Raw genomic sequence first — 20,000 nt, forward strand, 5'->3', positions numbered from 1 at the left:
TTAGTCATAATAAAGTTATAGCCACAGGTAAATGTCGAGAGCTACAATTGTAATTTGTAAATAATACAATTTATTCATTTCCTTTTTTATTTGATTAAAGTCCTATTTTCACTCCTATAGTATGTGTTTTTTTCTATCATCATATTTGAAGAAGGGGCACAACAATACAATCCTGCTCAGGACACACATTTGGCCAGCAGCAGCCCTGCACCGTGATATCAATTCGACATCTAATATTAGTCCAGACTTGATCAAGATGCTGGAACATCTCTTTACTGTCCGCTTGTTTGATTTCTTCTGTGGTTATTGGGTGAAAACAGGAAGTGAATCCCAGACTGAAACTGGTTTAATGTATGTGTAGGCCAAAATGTTTGATGTTCAATTTAATCAAATCAACATCATGTCAAGTTTTTGACGTCAGTTTGATCTGCATATTTTTGTTTACACGCTGAAAAAAAATCCTGTGAAGTTTGTTTCACACTAGCTGCGCTTTTATTTTGACAGCGTCACTGTTACGCGCTGACGTCATCCCGCAGCGTCAGAGAGTGTTTCCTGAATGCTGAGGTGTCCGTGTAGATATTTACATAGAGACGTGTCGCCTGTTCTAGAGGAGTGACAGCATGGATCGTCCGGAGACCACCTTCACTCTGGCGTATATCGTGTTCGCGCTGTGCTTCGTGTTCACGCCGAACGAGTTCCGCTCGGCCGGCTTCACGGTGCAGCACATGTTCTCTCCGTGGCTGGGCAGCGAGGACATGGGCTTCATCCAGCACCACGTCCGGAGGAGCGCCCTGACCGCGCTGCTGCACTGCTGCCTGCCGCTCGGTACTGCTCCGACACGGGCTCAGGGCCACACACACACACACACCCTCCACAGCGCGGCTTCAGTACATCTGATGAAGCTCGACTCGTTCAATCATGTCATCCGTTCAGCTCTGTTCACACCAAGAACGATTCCGATATTAGCGTCTACTCAATACTGATTGTATAAAAACACACCAGAGAGCGATGTCGTCTGTTTATTAGTGCACGCGCGCCTGCCGCTTTAACCTCTCGAGCTCGTGCTCGTCACAGCAGGAGGGATTCTGATTGGCTGTCAGTTCTGTCGTTCAACAGAGAAAAATGTTCTGGAAGTGATATATAAAATAATAATAATGATTTGTTTATTTGTGTGACCATTGACCAACGTCAGAGGACTCCTAACACTCAAATGTGACACTTAAGTATTTACATATTTATTTAAAAATCTCAGGGGACTTCAAGTAAATCTATTTGCTGAAAGAGGATCAGATGATAAAAAAAGTCTGGGAATCTGTGCATTACATGTAATTAAGAAATAGTCTGAATTTGTGTATGTGAATGTGTTTGAAAGACACACAGTCCTCCTGACTAATGAAATATAAAGTTCAACTCTAATCTATGAGGAAGTATCTGTACTGTTTTATCATAACAACTGTGTTATTCATCTTATTTGATATGGGTAACCATTGGAAATGTCCTCATTCTGACAGTGGTGGGCCTCGTCTAAATTTAATTTAATACAGATAATCTTGACTTTAATATTTTGGTTCATTATCTTGATTCATCAATAAAAAAAAAACACACAGTGCACAAAATGTAGTTTAAGCAACATAAAGGCAATTTCAAGCAAACTGAGAAACATTGTAAATAAGTGTGAGATTATGGTGTAGTTAATTCTGGATACAGTGGACATGAGCAGTGTGTGTGTGTGTGTGTGTGTGTGTGTGAGCGCTGTAGTCTCTTGCTCTGTGCTGTGCTCCTCACACTGGTGCTGTCTGTGTTTCAGGATACTACGCAGGGATGTGTTTGGCCGCTCCGGAGCAGGATCTGCTGCAGGTGCACCGGGCGGCTCGGGGCTGGCAGCTCTACTTCTGCTTCTCTCTGACCGTGCTGCTGCTCGGCTGTGTTCTTGTGTTCGTCTGGTCCAGGCGCGGCTGGGAGAATCACCCCATCTGCCGGGCGCTCAGTGCTCACGCTTTACAACGCTCCAGCTGGAGAGCCGTGGCCTCGTCCATCAACACTGAGTTCCGGCGCATCGATAAGTTCTCGTCGGGCTGTCCGAGCGCCAGAGTGATCGTCACTGACTCCTGGGTGATGAAGGTCAGCACATACTCCCTGCACATCGCCCTGCAGCAGGACTGTCACCTGACCGTCACCGGCTCCACGCAGCACAGTCTGTCTCCTGAGCTCAACACACCGCTGCAGATCCTCACCATCACTGTGGCCAGCATCAACCCCCGCGTCCAGCCCTTCCTCATCAGGTGTGTGCCGTGAGATGTGTGTGTGCTCCGGTCGGATCTGTGTGTCCTCTGGTGCTGAGCCGTGTCTCTGTGCTTCTCTCACAGGCTGAAGTCCACGGAGTACGCAGAGCTGCAGGAGAAACTGCACGCACCCATCAGAAACGCTGCCAATGTGGTCATCCATCTGACCATGAGCGAGCTCTTCCTGGAGACCTTCAAGACGTACGTGAAGATGAACGCCGTGTACGAGTGTCCGAGTGGACAGGTGAGCCCTGGACGCTTCACTGGAAGCTACAGACTCTCTACTGACTCCCATGATGCCATGGTTAATAACAGTTATATCAATGAACTCTACATTTCACAGCATTTGTTCATCTGCTAAATGTTCCACATCAACACTTTAAAGGAATAGTTCACCCAAAATTAGGGCTGGGTACTAAACTTCGATGCCTTTATGGTATCGAACGAAAAACTTAAATACTATGAGTATTGGAAAAACATTTATATTTCAGTGCCAAAGTTCGGTTCCAAAAGCAAAGCGGCTGTTTTTTTTCTTTTTTTCTTTTGCCAAGCGTCTGTGTCTGTGTGAGCTTGTAGCATACGTGCGTGTAAGGACCTAAATTCGCCGTGATTGGCTGTCCACCACCACGTGACGTGACGGGGAGGATTTCTGAAGATACTCGCAGTCACACAACACAACTGTAGTTGTTTTGTCTCAAAACGTTTCCGTTTTACAATGACAAAGAGGTCTAAAGTGTGGCTACACTTCATAAAAGTGGATGCCGAGTCAGCAAAGTGCAACATATGCGATAAGAGTATTGCAACCAAAGCCAGTGTTAATGAAGCATTTGTTTGGATGAGTGTTTTGCCCTCCCTCCCTGTTTAGTTTGGTCTACTCCATGCGTATCTTAAAACACGCCTCCTTTCACGTCGTCTAAAAAACAGAGAGAGACAGATTTATCCGGTACAGCGAATTTCTCTGAGCAGCAGGCCACTGTATACCTTCACTTAAAACATATCTGACTGTGTTTACGAGAATACTTGCAGAGACCATTATTTTGATATAATTGTGTGTGTATGTGTTCATTCAGAAGTTACGATACGCGAAAGATGAATTCATTCTCTGTACGCGCATTGTCTGAAATGCTCCGTTGCAAGCTCTGAACGCGCACGAATTGTTTAAAACGCTTGAATCAGCAATATTTAGAAACAAGTGCAAACGATCGGCCATGATCTGTTTCACCCCTTCAAGCGAGTGAACAATGCAAATCAAGTTAGGAGTTTTACATCACTATTCACGACAGCCCATCGGACTGGAAAACACAATAGCCCCAGGACGTGGAGCTCTGCACCTCAGATCTATCCAGTTGGTGAAACACTGGTTTTCACACTGGTTTCGTTAAACAAAATAAATGATTATTTTAAAAGATTGACTCAAAAGAATCATCGGTTCACTAATCGGATCATGAACTTGTATTACCGAGCCAAAGATGATCTATTATTGAACATCACGAATGAATAAAGACTTCACGTTCATCTGTAAAGCACAGAAAGCTATCGTTTGAGTTTATAAACCTCTATTTCATCCATGATTCGTATGGATCTGATAACTGAATGCAAAGTGTGAGTTCTAGAAGAATGCTTGTGTCTTGATGAGCATGTATTGCTAAATGAACAGCTGCTGGTTTTTTTTTTTTCTTTTTTCAACAGAGGATCAATTGCCCTATTGGTTAAAATCCCCAAACTGTTTACTTAAATATTAAATTAATTAATGACATCAAAACAGGGGCGTTTGCATTATGATGTGGTGGGCTGCTGTGGGCCAGAAAGTCCAGGGCAACGTTTTGGTCCCAGTCCACCCCTGAATGGCGCACCCCTATCCAAAAAGCACAACCAGTTGTATTAATAATGTTATCCTGAGCGTGAAGTGTTACCAGAATTTGTTTAAGGTGAAAAAGAAAAGTTTTGTGTTTAATGTATTTGTGTTGATGTTGAAATGGATTTTAAAACATATGGTATCGAAAAAAGTATCGTTAGGAACCGGTATCGAAACTGAGGTATCGAAATTGGCACCGGATCGAAAGATTTTGAACAATACCCAGCCCTACCGAAAATTCAAATCCAGTCCATCAGTGAACATCTGGAGAAGACAAAACCTGAAACACATCCAGCATTAAGATGATTTTAACTCAAACACATAGAGTCTATAATCCATAATAACACTTCCTCCAGTGAAACAGTGTTCTGGTCTGAATCAGGAGAGAAATCTGCACAGATCAAGCAGCGATTAAACAGATCTGAACTAATCTGTGAGAGACAACAGCAGATGCACTGTTCACTGGAGGAAGTGTTATTATGATTATTTTAGCAGTGGTCTGAAGTTAATGTCTTGATGGATGTGTTTCTTATACTACTGTTCCATCAATTAAGCTGTGTATTTATATGTGTGAATATAAATGAAGATGAAGATGTTGTTCATTGTTGATAGTGCATGTATTAACTGATTTTTTTTAAGAAGTCTCTTCTGCTCACCAAGCCTGCATTTATTTGATCAGAAATACGGCACACGGCAGTAATATATTGTGAAACATTTATTGTGTGTGTGTGTGTGTGTGTCAGGAGCTGGAGCCGTGTATCGGCTGTATGCAGGCCCGCGCCGCTGTGAAGCTGCTGCGTCTGTGTCAGGCGGACGGCGAGGGAGAGTGTCAGCAGTGCTTCTGTCGGCCCATGTGGTGTCTCACCTGTATGGGGAAGTGGTTCGCCAGCCGTCAGGACCAGCAGACGCCGGAGACGTGGCTCAGCAGCAGGGTCCCGTGTCCCACCTGCAGGGCCAAGTTCTGCATCCTGGACGTCTGCTCCATCGAATGAGGACAGCGCCCCCTAAACCTCCGTGCCTCCAACTACAATCACATGTGAAGATGAGACTGAACTCTACTGTGATGAAGCTGCTGTGTCACATCTGATGGTAATCTCTATGAGCACCATCACGTCTCTGCCGCACTCGATCTCCTGCATGCATTCTGTCTCTGATTACAGTCTGTACGTCTTTATCCAGTAAAAGCTCTTTTATTGTCCCAGTGTCCAGCTTCAGCTTCTGCTGTCAGATCTTGTCTGATCATGATCAAGTAATATCTCCAGATGAACTCTTACTGAACTGAGCTCAGCTTCACTTGATTCTCCATCAATCATGTTTTAGAGTCTCACATCTGATCCTCAGGATCTTTTGAGGAGCTTTACTTTCACTGTTCCTCAGCGGAGGAATGATCTTCACAAGCCTCCAGAACATCTCACATCTTCTGAGGAGCCTTGATTTCTCCAGCTCTCCATCACTGTGTTATATGTGCGGATCATCTACATCTCATCTCATTACTGGAGATATAGAGCACAGACTCAGATTCAGATCAGTTTATACCAGTATCTGCTAAGAGCTCACTGGTTTACATCACAAACAGCAGAATTTCATCACGATTTATTCATATAATATCAGCATCAGCAGCATATGTTAGCTCAGTTTGGACCTTGTTTTTTCTTCTATATTCTGACTATATCAGACTGTATGAGCCACAGAAGTCTGATGGAGCAAATATGATACTCAACAAAAAACATATGCAACATTTTTGTTTGTATTTTTCTAGGGATGTAAAGATTCAATAAACTGTTCTAAATAATAAATAACTTTTTTATATATATATTTGATGTTCAACACAATTAAATATAATATTTTTCAACACTTATGCTAAAGCTGGGATATTTCGGGGGGACAGTCAGAGGGTAAGCGTAGCTCCTGAGTGTAAGTGAGTGTAAGTGTGTATTCTGGAAGATTACAGTGATGAAGCGGTCCTCTCTGTGCTGGACCCACGGTCTGAAGGCCATCATCACAGCCTCAGAACAACTGATGGAGCGAGGGAGGGATCTGTGAGGAAGATCCTGCTCTTCATCCAGCTCCTGCTGTACATAAACAACGTTTTCTGTTTTTTCTTTGAGGGAACATGAGCAGATTTATTATATTGAGCTGATCATCGAATAAACAATGTTTATGATAGAATTCAAATAGAATGACTGAGATCTTTGAGGATTTAACACCGTGTTCTTGTATTTCTGCAAATCCTGTAATAATAATAAACATTTATTTGTAAAGCACTTTTCATACATAAAATGCAACTATAAAAGTTTCAACAATGATAAAAGATAAAAAATGTAAAAACTAATACAACTTCACACCACATTGTAATACTGATGATAAGCCACTTTAAAAACATATGTCTTAACCCGCTTTTTAAAAATATGAATCTTACTTCAGCTGGTACACAATTCCTAATTTTGAGCCTTAAAACCTTAAAATCAATTCTTTGATGGACCAGTAACCAATGCAGTTCCATTAAAACCGTGGTAATATGCTCTCCTTGTGTGTTTCATTAGTTCTCTGGCTGCTGCATTGCTCTAATGTAATGAAGTTACAATAGATACACAATACAGATGAGAGAAGATAGAGGCATGAATCAGTTTCTGAGCATCTTCCAAAGATAAAAAAAAGATGAATCTTAGCAATATTTTTCAAATTATAGAAAAAAAGGTTTTGTCACTTGATTAATAAGAGACTTAAAACTAAGCCGATGCCCAGGTTCTTAACTTCTTTTGTAGATTGTGGTGTCAAGGAACCCAACTCAGCTCATGCTTTAATATTCGTTCAATTAAAAAATTATAATAATAATAATAATAATAATAAAGAAATCAGTCAGCCTCTCTAATACAACAGTGTGTCTGAACTTGACTGAAATGTATTGTATATCATCAGCATGAAAATGATAGTTCATGTCATATTTCTGAATTATCCTGCTCAAAGAGAGGAAAATAAAACTGGCCCTATAACTGATCCTTGTGGAACACCATGTAATAGTTCATATATTGTGTGCATTATGATGTTTGTATGGAAGGTTTGTGCTGATGTTGCAGATATGAACAAAGACAAACGGAGTGGTCTGTTATTAAAGCATTTATTTGGCTCAATTCCTTCATGTGACACACAACACACACTGTACTGTATATGCTGTTACAGTCTAAACCTGACATGAGAATATGGGTCTTGATATAAACTGTCTATAAAACGCAGAATATTTACAGTACAGTAAATGTCAGTCAAATATCACCATTACAAAGAAAAATGCTTTGAATTAAATTTAAATTCTCTGTTGTTAAAGTGCAGTATTGACTCTTAAAGTTTGACCCAAAGTGAAAGCACAAGTACCGCAGGACATTATAATGTTAAAACAAACCCCAGTTTAGAGTTGTACATGCATCACATCTCACACACAAGCCAGACAGAGCACATTAAGGCACGGTTGAGAATACACTCGGACACGTCCTGCTAGAGAGAAGAAAACACAGCAGTGTGATTAATGAACACTGAGTCCTGTGACTGAACGGAGCATCAGACTCACAGTGTTTCCTAATGGAGCACAGAAGTACATGGACACTCCTGAACACTACACAGCACAGTTCAGTGATCGCTGAGTATTAATCATGATAGTCTGTACACAAGTGATGTGAAGCATCACATCTTCTGAGTGCAGAAAGCCTGCCCAAATATCACATTTCAATGGACCAGAGTTTGATCCATCCGTCTGATCCTGAACTCCACAACTCATTTCCAACACTTGGACTTTCTTTAACTCTTTCATGTGATCCTCTTCCACTTCCTGCTGCTTCTCTTTGCTCCATTCTTCTGGAGCTTCGTGATGCTCACCTGAACTCCTCAGTCATGATATTTGACAGTCACTCGGCTGGCTGTTAGGATTGGTTTCACCGTGTACCAGCCGTGGTTATTATTATACAATAACATAATTAAGGACTAAATATTAAGTCCTTTTAGCCAGATTTGACATGGGAATAATATAATACATTTAAAATATAAAACACGGTTCAAGCTCAGATCGAGACAAAAGCTGACACTGTCAGACAACGCAATATATCAGTTACTTCACATGTATTAACTCAAACATATATATCACCTCTATTAAAACTGTTTCCATGTTAATACAGAAAACTGAGAAGAACATGGAGTCTGCATCAACAGATGGTTGGATATGTGATGTGACTGTAGTCTGATGAAGACGATCACCAGCTGAAGAGAGAGCTCTGTCCCAACGTCATGAAGTAGATCTGACTGCATCCGCCCGACTGCACCGACGCGAAAAACACCTGCTCACACACACACACACACACACACACACACACACACACGATATCATCAGAACATGATCAGAATCTGCAGATAAAGGGTTAAAGCGTAAACTCTGTCATCGGCCTGATACGACAGATGAATATCTCACACGTGCTCGGTGTGTGAGTTATAAGATCACGTCAGCAGTGTGCTCATTCTCGAAGTCACTGGTTTGGATCATTTATTTAGAGAATGCGCTACAGAGCAGTCACTAGTGCGTGCAGCATCAGCATCCCCGTGTCCTAATGCCTTGATTTCATTAGGGGGCGCTGTTGGCCTACTTGTACTAAAGTTACAATTAGGCTTGTGTTTCTGATTTTATAAAGCAGGAACTAATGTCATAAAATCATGAGTCTGTTTTGATTTAAAGGCCAGAAACTATAGCTTACATCATTAAATATCACAAACATGACACTTGGACATTAAATAATTACATATATACATACATATTCATTAATGTATGATTTTTTTAAGACTGATTATGAAAACTGAAATACAGGGAGCTCTAAAAGATTGTTTTACATTTTTAAAGCTTTTTTTTGCTTTAGACTATTAAAGTTAAATCTACCGATAAAATGTTAAGCTTTCAACTGCATCTGTCTAAAAATAATAATACTAATACATAAAACAGCTGAGATTGATTTTATTATGGTTATTTTAAAAGCTTTCAATGCAAATATGTTTGTTGGTCTTGTTTTTTTTTTTGCTCAAAACTAACCAAAATAAAAAATTTGTAAGACTTTATGTTGTTTCCAAACAAAAGGAAATATATATCAATATAAGCATTGTTTATCATCCAAAATGATTTGAAAAATATGGGCATATCGGATATCGGCAAAAATCCGATATCATGCATCCCTAATGTCCTGCATTTCTAAATGTGCTACAACACAAGCACATGGAGATGTTTTCTCACTTTATCGTTTCTCTCACACAGGAACTTGAGCTTCTGGGTCTTCTTGTGCATGAAGACCCCCTCCAGACTGCCCGAGGTGGCCGATCTCAGCTCGATGGCCTTCTCTCCCCATCCCATCACCTGATTCGACTGAAGATAAGCTGCAGATCAACAACATCATCACATCATCAGAGCCACGAATAACCACCAGCTGATTCAGTCCAGTGAAGCTCAGGTGATCTGGAACAGACTGTGTTTCCTATCGTAGCTGATCAACATCACTGAGAGGGATCAGAGAAAAGCCCTCTTCATCATTAATCGAGTCATGGTTCATGGTGCTATGTTATCAGAGGTTTGGCGTTTGTTTTGGAACTGGTTTTTGATTGATGTTCATTTTTGACCACAATTGTAGGAAAGTAAAAAAAAAAGAAGGAAAGAAAGAAAGAAAAAGGAATAATCTACAAGATAACATCTTGTAGATTAGGAAACATTAGGAAACATCAAGATAACAGTCAGTGACACTTCAGACAGTAGTTATTTTGTCTAGTCCTTAACTAAACTGCTTTTAGTTCATCAACAGCAGATCCTGATTGACCGGCTAGTGCTGTCCGGCTCCACCAATCTGGCCAACATGCACTCCACCAACAACTTCAGCGTTAAAAGTAAGTAACCTCTGATTCATTCATTCATAGTGCTTTGCTGCCTCACGGGAAACATTACCCAGACTGATGTGCTCTTTCATCAGTGTATTCAGTCTTTCTCCTCACAGATCTGCTGCTATGTAGGAACTGAGATGACTACTCCATCCAAATTACGTTTTTCCTTTTTCACATTTAGAATCTCATGCACATCAGTCATTACAAGGACTTCCTTAACATGAGCGCACCTCTACAGTAGAGGAGAAATATAGCTCACGACCAGAACTCAATCAGCTACACATGAGAATCAAACAATCAGGAGAAGATTCATACTCCATTATGCATGGATAATCACTGCACGTCCGTCTTGTGCATCATATACATCTCTGTGTGTGTGTGTGTGTGTGTGTGTGTGTGTGTGTGTGTGTGGAGCTCACCCACGGAGGCGGGCATCTCCCCCCACTGCAGCACTGTCTCCCTGGTGATGTGGCCATAGGTGTCGATATAGACGCCCTCGTCCTCGTAGCACAGCAACAGCTCCATCCCACTGCTGCTGGGGAGGATGATGATGGCATGTGGCCGGATCACACCGCCGATCTGAAACACAGACACTGCGTTATAACGAAGTATATTTTCTTGTCACAGCACATAATACTGCAGGTCACCTGATCGTTACATGAAAGTATATTTCACATTTAAAAGAAATCAATGTAAATATATATATTTTTTTTTTACAGAAACACATAAATCAACATTTTAGAGAAGCAAACTTTGGATATAAAAAGAGTGGACAGCACAAATAACATACAGTTGCATCGATAAGGTTGTAATTTCAAGCTAAGATGCACCCCTGATGAAACAAACTACTTATTTTTTCTTATATACCAAATTATCGTTTATAAATTAATGTGTTCTATTCAAGAAAAACTATCTGGAAGATAGACAAGCAAAATGAAACCCATATCAAATTCATATCACAAGAAATTTAATATAAAGCCAAATCATACATTGTATCTTAAAATAGAAATAAATTAATGTACACAGTATGTCAATATCAGTTTTGTGTGGTGGGGCAGTCCTATGTCCAGTGACCCAGGTGGTCCCAGGTCTGGTGGTCCTACAGTTGGTCCTTTATACTGTATTTTTATGGTTTGAAGGATTCCTTTGGTCCGTGTAAAGGTCATGGCTCTCCTCTGACATTCTGAATGCTCCTGATGTGTGTGGACTAACTTGTATGGGTCAAATGCAGAGGACAAATTCCAGGTATGAGTAATAATACTTGCCTTCATGTCACTTCACTTCATAAAATGGCACGGCCGCTATCGTCCACTTCTGGGTTGTGCTGCATGTTTCTCTAGGGGTGGCATATCCAGGGGGTCACATACTTAGGGATTCAGACAAAATGTTTTTTTTTAATTTTTTCCCAACTGGGTGTTATTATACTTGTTATGGGCTCCTTTATCTTTAAAGCCTGCCTCAGTTCGGCGGGTCGTGGAGCTGATCAGTCTGTGTCTCTGCTGAGTCGGTCTGAAGCACAGGTTTCTTCAGCTCATCTGCAGTGTTCGGTCTCTTGTTTCTCTTCTTCCTCTTGATAATAGCTCACAGATTCTCTCTGGGGTTCAGGTCTGGTGAGTTTACTGGTCAGTCAAGCACAACACCATGGTCTTCTTTAACTGTCAGGTCAGCAGTCTTCCCCATCATTGAGAGACCATTAAAGACTCAGGAAACCTCTGCAGGTGTTTTGAGTTGATCAGCGTTTGGCTTGTCACCATATTCTGATTTGTTGAGATGAACTGGTGGGGTTTTGTTAAATGTGAGCCACAATCATCACAATTAAAAGAACCAAAGACTTAAACTACTTCAGTCTGTGTACACTGAATTCATTTAATACACGAGTTTCACAATTTGAGTTGAATTACTGAAATGAACTTTCCACAACATTATAATTTATCGAGATGCACCTGTATAGGTAAAAAGCACCACTATATGATAAATGAAAGGAACATTTGGGATTATTGTTGTCTACACCTATATCCATCTTTCACCTCCTTAATGGACTACCCTAAGGGACATCTGATTTGATATGTAAATGCGTCAATCCCAAATGCTGACCGTGTGGACAAAGTCAAGGATGAGCCACGGAGAGGTTTTAAGTGTAATGCCATGCAATTGCTATGGTGGTCTAGATCAAATAAAGAAGACATAGACACTAAGCCTCAGGGTTAGAGTTAAGAATATTGTACTTGATGGTTGCCAGAGCAGTGCTTCTGTGTATTTGAAAGGTTTTTAATCCAGGCATCTATGATACTTCTTCTGGTCTCTAGATAAGGTACAGACATGTGATTTTTTATTTTTCATCCGCCAGGTGACAATCATGAGTTCGAACAACATTCACATACATCTCATTAAGAAGCCACATGATTTGAGATATCATTCTTGTCAGAAGTATTAATTAGTGTTAGGTATGCACGATATTATCGGAATTGGCCATTGAAGGCTTAAAATGTAAGATCCACTGTTTTGGTTAATGTAGTTAACAATGCACGTACAGTATAGTGTGAGGAGTGTGCGATCGAGTCAACAGTCACTAGTGCAGTAGCATCAGCAGCAGCAGCCTCCCCGGGTCCTAATGCCTGCGTTTCATTAGGGGGCGCTGTTTGGCCTACTTGTGCTCCTTACAAGGAGCTCTGAAAGATTTTCTGAATTTTTACAGCTCTTTTGCTTTACAAATGTTACATCTACAAATAAAATGACAGAAATCAAAATAATTGATTTAAAAACACTCTGCACTGGAAAGTGCATCGGTTATCAACTAAAATGAGTTGAAAAGTATCAGCATATCGTGCATCCCTAATTAGTGTTAAGGGCTTGTTCAAATCAGTATGTAAGAGCAATAGTAACAACTGCAATATGTCATTATTTTAGTGTTCATTTAAGTCCTGATCATGCACCACTAATTACGTAAATGCACTAACCGTGTCTATTTATTCAGTTACAGTGAGGGTAAACACATTTTAATATCAAAACTCACAGTATGCATCACTATTCGTTAAGCTAATATACAACATTTTCCTAACCATCTTTTGGATGCATGTCTCCCAAGCTCACGACGGCAAAGCATTAGAGTAGATCTTCTCAGTGGTTTGTCCTTAACACAATCGCACGCCTCCCACTGTACTTGCCTGACTCAGAAATACCGTCCCTCTGTAGAGCCGCCACAATCCTGAGCATCAGCACGGGCATCCAGAGCCGCAGAGCGATCCTTATCCTCTGCCGCGGGATTCTCATGAGCACCAGCCGCGCAAACACGCCGACGCTAACAGAGCGAGTGTGTCCAAGCACGAGAGACAGAGTCACACCACACAAAGAGCAGCTTGAGCGCAAGACAGAGTTTGTTAATGACTGTGTGCAATCAAAGACAACAGCTGTGTGAAAGATGACAAAATGCAATGCATGTGTGTGTGAGAGAGAATGTAGAAAAGTGACAGAACGGATGAATGAGAGAGGAATGGATGAGAAGATGTTGGTATGGACAGCTAGTTCTCCAGTTCTGTTCTCACCGCTAGTTCACTCTAAATTGATCCGCTAAACGTTATCAGAAAAAACGGTCAAATAACAGGTCGTTTCAATGGGCTTCTGCTCTGGGGTTATTTCTGGACACAGATCAGTTTGGAGAAACTAGCACACAGCCAGATTGTGAGGATGAAGAGGTCTGTAAGGATGTGTGCCGTGGGTGAACAGCACACTCTTCATCTTCCTCTCTGTGTGGGAGTCTGGGCAAACACAGCTCTACAGCACCACACACACACCGTCCGTGTTTATACAAGTGTCTGACAGAAAAAGGTGCATTCTTCTGTTTAAAGGTGAATCTCATGAAACAACGGATCAATCTTTAACCCCACAGTCAAAATCATTTGGATTCCTTGTGAGAAAAGGTGCAACAAATCTATATGTGATGATTTTGAGATGTTCCAGCTTGATAGCCTGGTTTCTCTCAAGGTGTTTTCTTCATTTCAGATGAGAACAAAACTTGAACTGAATTTAGCTGGACATTGACACTATTGACCTTTTTCATATTTGATGCAAAATCAAGAGAGGTGTTGATCTAAATATCGACTGAAACATCTGCTCAAAATGATAACTGTTGCATTTCTTGTCATTAAGATCATGTTTCAGAATAATGGGATCCCCTGACACTAAGTAACACTGAACATGAACCAAGCACTGCTTCTGTGCTCCCAAATGATGATGATAAATGAGTTAATGAACAAATGGTTTAGCAAGGTTTCTTTAGGATATGAGACTGGTGTGAGTTAATGACATCAGTGCTCTGAAATTAGTGCCAAAGTCACTGTAAAGAAACTGAATCAGTCTACCAATAAAATATAGCAGACAAAAAACTATAATTTCTATAAAAGGTGGCAGATATACATTGCTTCACCATCAGTGCAGTCAGCACTGGATCACATATCATAACAGCGGATTTTTGCCAGGTTTACTAGCATGCTAGCACATCCCAAAAATGTCCCATGCAGATAGTGAATGCTCGTGTAAATGTACACACAGATGATGACCGATCAAACTTGCAACAGTAGAGAATTATTCACAATGTTACAGCTGTACTTCACTTGTTAAACTAGAGTTGCAGGTTTTATTGATGTGAAATGTGGCAGAAATGTGAAGAATACTCACATGACTGGGCAGGTAGAGGTCGAAGGGCGTCCCTGAATCCACATCGATAGCATGAAACCCAGAGTGAGAGCCATAGATGACCTTTAACCTCTGTCCGTTCTCCACCGTCAGGTCGACTGAGAGGGGCTTCTGGGGCAGCGAGCTGAACGACTGACACATGCACAACTCGGTTAGTCTTTTTATAATCATTTATAAACTTTATAATCATGTTTTCTCTGTGGTGTATCAAGACACTGGAGGTTTTCTGTCAGCCACATACTTTAACCACACACACCCAAACATGTTCTAGAGCAGTTCATTTGTGACGTGTGAATGGAACCACACACACACACACACACACACACACAATTCTGAAATATAACATTAACATAAAAACCCCACAAAATTAAATAATGCAATATAATACAGAAACAACTTGTTATATGTAATATTATAATAACAATTAATTATGCATAATTACATGCAATTATATTTTTTATATCATTTACAATTTACAGTTTATGTAGTTTACAATTGTGCAATTTTCAGAGGCTATATATATACACATGTGTCAGTTATAACGGACAATATTTATTGTTCATATGTTATGAAGGTTTTAATTGTTCAGGCTGAATATACCCTGCGGGGGAAAAACCCAAAGCTCTTCTTGTCCCTGGCTGTTCTGGTGCTGCTACTGTGCATTAGTTTGTATACAGAGAGAAGAGCAGTGGGGAGAGCACACATGGCCTTTAGTGACGCTCCTCAGACCACATCATTGGCTGAAAACTGTTTTTTTTCAGCTTTTCAGAGAAGTTTTTTTAGTAACTGGTGGGGATGCACATCCAGATCGTACATTCTCGCCTGAAATACTTTTAAAATTACATTTCATGACACAATAACAGTAATATTCTGAAAATGATCCGAATAAATGGTGGTTGAACTCTTGAACAATGCTGCGTGAACTCAACCAATCAGGATGTTTAGCGCCCAAGCCCCGCCCCCGAAAGTTCCGGAGCTTTGAAAAAGTACCACCTCGCCAGCTGGGACTTTCTGAGGGGCATTTTTTTACCCGGAACTTTATTTAGTTCCTGGTTCCTGCGGTGGAAACACACCGAGTACCAGCCCAAAGTCCCTAGTTCCTGCGTAAAGTTCATACATACATTTTACTTCAGTCCTTCTGAAATAAACACCAGTGACCAACTCTTTACACAAATTATGATCACGGGGCAGATTATTGATTTCTTGATTGCACCTTTAATCAATATGCCTAAAGATGAAATAAAATAAAATCTCTACTAATATAAAAGACTTACTTTAAAAGCCATGAACTTGTGATAAGGTTTGGGAGCCCAGGCGTAGACCTCCACCGCGCTCCTCAGAGCGATGACCAGGAACTTGATCTTCTCAAAGCGAACTGAAATCATCAGCACGATGTTAGTGTGAGTAAAAGATCATGAGTGATGGCGATGACACTGAACTCTGAATCAGCGCTCTTATCGAGTGTCATTCAGCATGCTAGATCAGTTTAGTAATGCTCTCTCCTCCGGTGAGATGGACTGAGTTCACCAGGTGTTTCCATGCAGTGTATGATAATAAATCTCACTCTTTAGAATTATAATGTCTCGTAGGTTTTTGGCAAATACGTGACTTGTCTTGTTCTGGACTCACCTACTTTATAGCTCACACACCCCTCCAGTTCTCCCACGGAGGTCCAGCCCTGTTTCTTCTCCACCTCGGGGTCATTATGCAGGATCTTATTCCTCAGCCAGGACAGATAGTACAGCCGCAGCTTGTGTTTCTTACCTTTCCACAAGAAAGCATGAAGAGATGACACACACACACACACAAACTGGTTAAAAGCTTGGAATAATTCAGATTTACAAACGGATATAATACTGTTTTTCCATGAACTTCGTAAGAGATGACAAGGCAATCATAGTCGGTATGACATACATTTCCATTCTGAGTGTGGTTTCATGACAGATTATCTCTTCATTAACACTAAGAAGTGCACAGTATTGTTGCTTGTGCAGTATCATGTTTGAGAACAATGAGTGATGATATGAGTTAAGCTTCAAGGGAACGGTATCATGTAAATAATGTGTGTGTGTGTGTGTGTGTGTGTGTGTGTGGTTAGCTGGCTGAGTAATATTGTGAGTTTTGTTTTATTATTATTTTACTTTATTGCCTTTGTTGCAAGTTATTTAAAACATTTTCCCTGAAGTCATTCATTTATAGCCTGGTTTTATGGTCTTCTGAACACACCAGATTATAGTGATAACTGATCCAGGTGCTCATCAGCTTCCTCTGTCAGTGCAGGGGTCAGTTCTTCATGTGCAGTGTGTGCAGTGTGTACCTGATATAGTGATGAGCACGTTCAGCCCCTCCAGCACGTCCATCTGCTGGAAGCGTCTGCGGCTGATGAGAGAGTAAACCTTACCCTGACCACTGCGGTCCAGCAGCCACAGACCACTCTCAGTGCCCACCAGCAGATTCACTCCTACACACACACACACACACACACACACAGAGCAAAGACAGTGATGTACAGCGATTCAAGTTCACAAGCTTCTTCAAACAACAGAAGAACACAGAACAGAAACAGCACGTGTAGAGAATCATTATCAAGTGAAGCACTACATGGATGGGATTAGAACAGACTGAGTACAGTCCGTCATGTCTTTTCTCACTTATACATGAGATATAATAACAAATAATCAGAGCAATGGAGAAGGGTCTGGCTGCAGACTCTCAGACACTTCCACTTCCGCTAGTGACATCAATCGCAGTCTTTATGTTATATTTAATATTTTGTTCTATTTATTGGTTATTTCTTGTTTGAATCTATCAACATTTTACAACAGCAGCAAGGTGGTGAAGACAAGAAATAATAAACAAAATAAACAAAATTACAATCTTCACTTGCACTTTCAGCTACCTGTGACATCACTAGCACTTGACACGAATCGTGTGTTGCCATGGAGACAAGGCGCTCACATGGAGTACCATAACTTTGCATGTTGAATTTATTCTATACGTTATAGTACTAAATTAGCTTTAACCGTTTAATCACCACCCTTGTCTCCATGGCAACACACGATTTGTGTCAAGTGCTAGTGATGTCACAGGTAGCTGAGAGTGCAAGTGAAGATTGTAATTTTGTTTATTTTGTTTATTATTTCTTGTCTTCACCACCTTGCTGCTGTTGTAAAATGTTGATAGATTCAAACAAGAAATAACCAATAAATAGAACAAAATATTAAATATCACATAAAGACTGCGAGTGATGTCACTAGCGGAAGTTTCTGAGAATCTGCAGCCTGTTGAGCTGTGACTGTGATTTAATCATGTTAAAACCAGGTAGTTCCCTTTCAAGGGAACTTCGAACTGCGTCCTCTAGGGGTCGCTATGGGGAACACCTCGTCGTGACCCGTGTCTGAAGGATAGATTGAAATATTTTCTTTAATCCTTAACGAACATCCAGATCTGAGCCCGCACAACATAGGGGTCTTGGTCCATCTTGGTCTGAGGATCAGAGACTGACACTGAAGGCTAGTGTCGTGGCTCATGCTCCTCCCTCACCTGCAGGTAGGTGTAGGAGGAATCGCGGATCAAAGGGAGATTGAGGGAGGCGATCCAGAGTGATACTTGAGTATCTACTCACTCCCTTTGGGAGTTTTACATCTGCCCTTATCTTCCCCTTCCTAATTTGCCTATAACTACCAGCTCTCTGGGAACCTCCTGCATTACAGTCTTGTCTTGAGCGGGGCTCTGCACAGGAACCAGGGTGGGTGAGTATGATTCTTTGCAGTGTTCTTCCAGGCTGGACCAGGTCTTTGACTTGCAGTGCTTCCTCACTCGTCGATATTATGTCCAGCTGGTATGATAGCCCTGATTCTGGCTTCATGCTTCCTGGATCATGCAACCAGGTCGCAGGCTTCTGCGGGAGCCTTCTTGATCATCAGGCATCCAGCATGGCACTGCAGGAATTTCTTGGATGTCTGGCCATGTCGCCCTGAGGGACCTCCTGGTCATCTGGAAATCCCTTCTCGCATATGCATCGAGCGGGAAGTGTAAGTGGCATTTCTGAGAATCTTCTTGTGTAATTCTGTCTCAGGCAATGCTCCCCTCGCCTTAGAGGGTTGTATTTGAGCTTTCCTCTCCCGTTTGTTTCAGCATCTCTATGATGCTTGGGAAGTTTTAAGTTCAGACCCTAAGCTCTGTGTACTTCTGAAATCCACATAGTAGTAAGTGTGCACATTGAACACTTTGCACACTTTCTAAAAATCCAAATAGGTGGTAAGTATGAACACAAGACTCTGCAGACTTTCTGAAATACTGCACAGTTAGGGTTACAAACTCAGCTTTGTTCCCTTTCTCCGAGTTCTTTAGACCCAGGTAACTTGGGCTCCACTCAACCAGTGTGTCTTTAGTAAAACTAAGGATGTCTGGCCTGGTCGCCCTGAGGGGCTCCATGGTCACCTGGATATCCCTTCTTGCTGACGCATCGAGCAGGAAGTATACGTGGCATTTGCAAGAATATTCGTATATAATGCTGTCTCAGGCAGTGCTCCCCTTGCATCAGAGGATTGTATTTGATTGTATTTGCCTCTCCAGTGTGGATCGGCACCTCTGCGATGTTTAGGAAGCTTTATGTACACACACTAAGCTCTGTGTACTTTCTGAGTCCATATGGTGGTAAGTGTGCACGTTGAACACTTTGTGCACTTTCTAAAATCCACATAAGTGGTAAGTGTGCAATCCGGTACAGTAAGGGTTATGCGCTCAGCTTCATTCCCTTTCTTTGAGTTGGTTAGACCTTGGTTCCATGGGCTCCACTCAACCAGTATGTCTTTATTTATACACATCAAGCATCGCTTCCCTCAACATGCAGGGCTATTGTGAGCCTGGCGCTTCCCCTTAAGCGCCCGAGTTCTCTCCCCTTCTGAGGAGTTGAATCCCTAGTTTAGCAGCGTTCACCTTTACCAAAAAGGGTTTCCTATGATCGGGCTACTCTCTTCCTAAATTCTGAGTTCTCCTCTCACGTGAGAGTTTAGCTTCTGTTTGTCCCAGAGCACCTGGCAACCAGCAGCATCAAATAATATAGGCCTTCCTTCACCTCTCTGATGCATTTTGGCTAGCTTGCAGTACACTTACCCTTCTGATTCTCATCCTCAGGTTGTTGGTCAAGCCCTCTCTCATTGAGTGTTGGGTCTGTACTCCTTCAGCTAGGTAGCCTACTGCTGGTCGTTCCAACATTGAAACATGCTGCAGGATGAGCCCCCTCTCTCAGGTTTTGAGCTGTGCTCCCTCAG

At 41.5% G+C, this 20,000-nt stretch overlaps 2 protein-coding genes across 5 annotated transcripts in view; one reads left to right on the forward strand and one right to left on the reverse strand.

Moving 5' to 3' along the window:
* Positions 1 to 46: 46 nt before the first annotated feature.
* tmem129 (transmembrane protein 129, E3 ubiquitin protein ligase) lies at positions 47 to 6,400 on the forward strand. Its single transcript, XM_026279624.1, has 4 exons — positions 47 to 825; positions 1,808 to 2,282; positions 2,367 to 2,526; positions 4,881 to 6,400. Exons 1-4 carry the CDS (start codon positions 621 to 623, stop codon positions 5,127 to 5,129), a joined length of 1,089 nt encoding a protein of 362 aa, XP_026135409.1. The 5' UTR covers positions 47 to 620; the 3' UTR covers positions 5,130 to 6,400.
* Positions 6,401 to 7,236: 836 nt separating this feature from the next.
* Positions 7,237 to 20,000, reverse strand: part of LOC113113438 (mitogen-activated protein kinase kinase kinase kinase 4-like) — a 23,766-nt gene continuing 11,002 nt past the window's right edge. For 3 of the 4 annotated variants that reach the window (XM_026279620.1, XM_026279621.1, XM_026279619.1), the window contains exons 24-30: positions 17,042 to 17,185; positions 16,354 to 16,488; positions 15,999 to 16,099; positions 14,707 to 14,856; positions 10,452 to 10,611; positions 9,398 to 9,537; positions 7,237 to 8,459 (exon numbers count right to left, since the gene is read on the reverse strand). In XM_026279620.1, the coding sequence (XP_026135405.1) occupies positions 8,376 to 8,459; positions 9,398 to 9,537; positions 10,452 to 10,611; positions 14,707 to 14,856; positions 15,999 to 16,099; positions 16,354 to 16,488; positions 17,042 to 17,185 (914 nt within the window). In that variant the 3' untranslated portion in view covers positions 7,237 to 8,375. Of the gene's footprint in view, positions 8,460 to 9,397; positions 9,538 to 10,451; positions 10,612 to 13,196; positions 13,331 to 14,706; positions 14,857 to 15,998; positions 16,100 to 16,353; positions 16,489 to 17,041; positions 17,186 to 20,000 lie in introns of those variants that run through there. The other variant, XM_026279622.1, reaches the window with a different exon arrangement.

The sequence above is a fragment of the Carassius auratus genome, chromosome 14 (genome assembly GCF_003368295.1).
Source record: "Carassius auratus strain Wakin chromosome 14, ASM336829v1, whole genome shotgun sequence".
NCBI lineage: Eukaryota > Metazoa > Chordata > Actinopteri > Cypriniformes > Cyprinidae > Carassius > Carassius auratus.

What these genes read in the sequence shown, in the direction of transcription:
- tmem129 (XM_026279624.1), top strand. Translation starts at nt 621, where the DNA reads ATGGATCGTCCGGAGACCACCTTCACTCTGGCGTATATCGTGTTCGCG. An exon ending in GCACTGCTGCCTGCCGCTCG is followed by an intron (nt 826 to 1,807) that starts GTACTGCTCCGA and finishes TCTGTGTTTCAG; the next exon opens with GATACTACGCAGGGATGTGT. An exon ending in GTCCAGCCCTTCCTCATCAG is followed by an intron (nt 2,283 to 2,366) that starts GTGTGTGCCGTG and finishes CTTCTCTCACAG; the next exon opens with GCTGAAGTCCACGGAGTACG.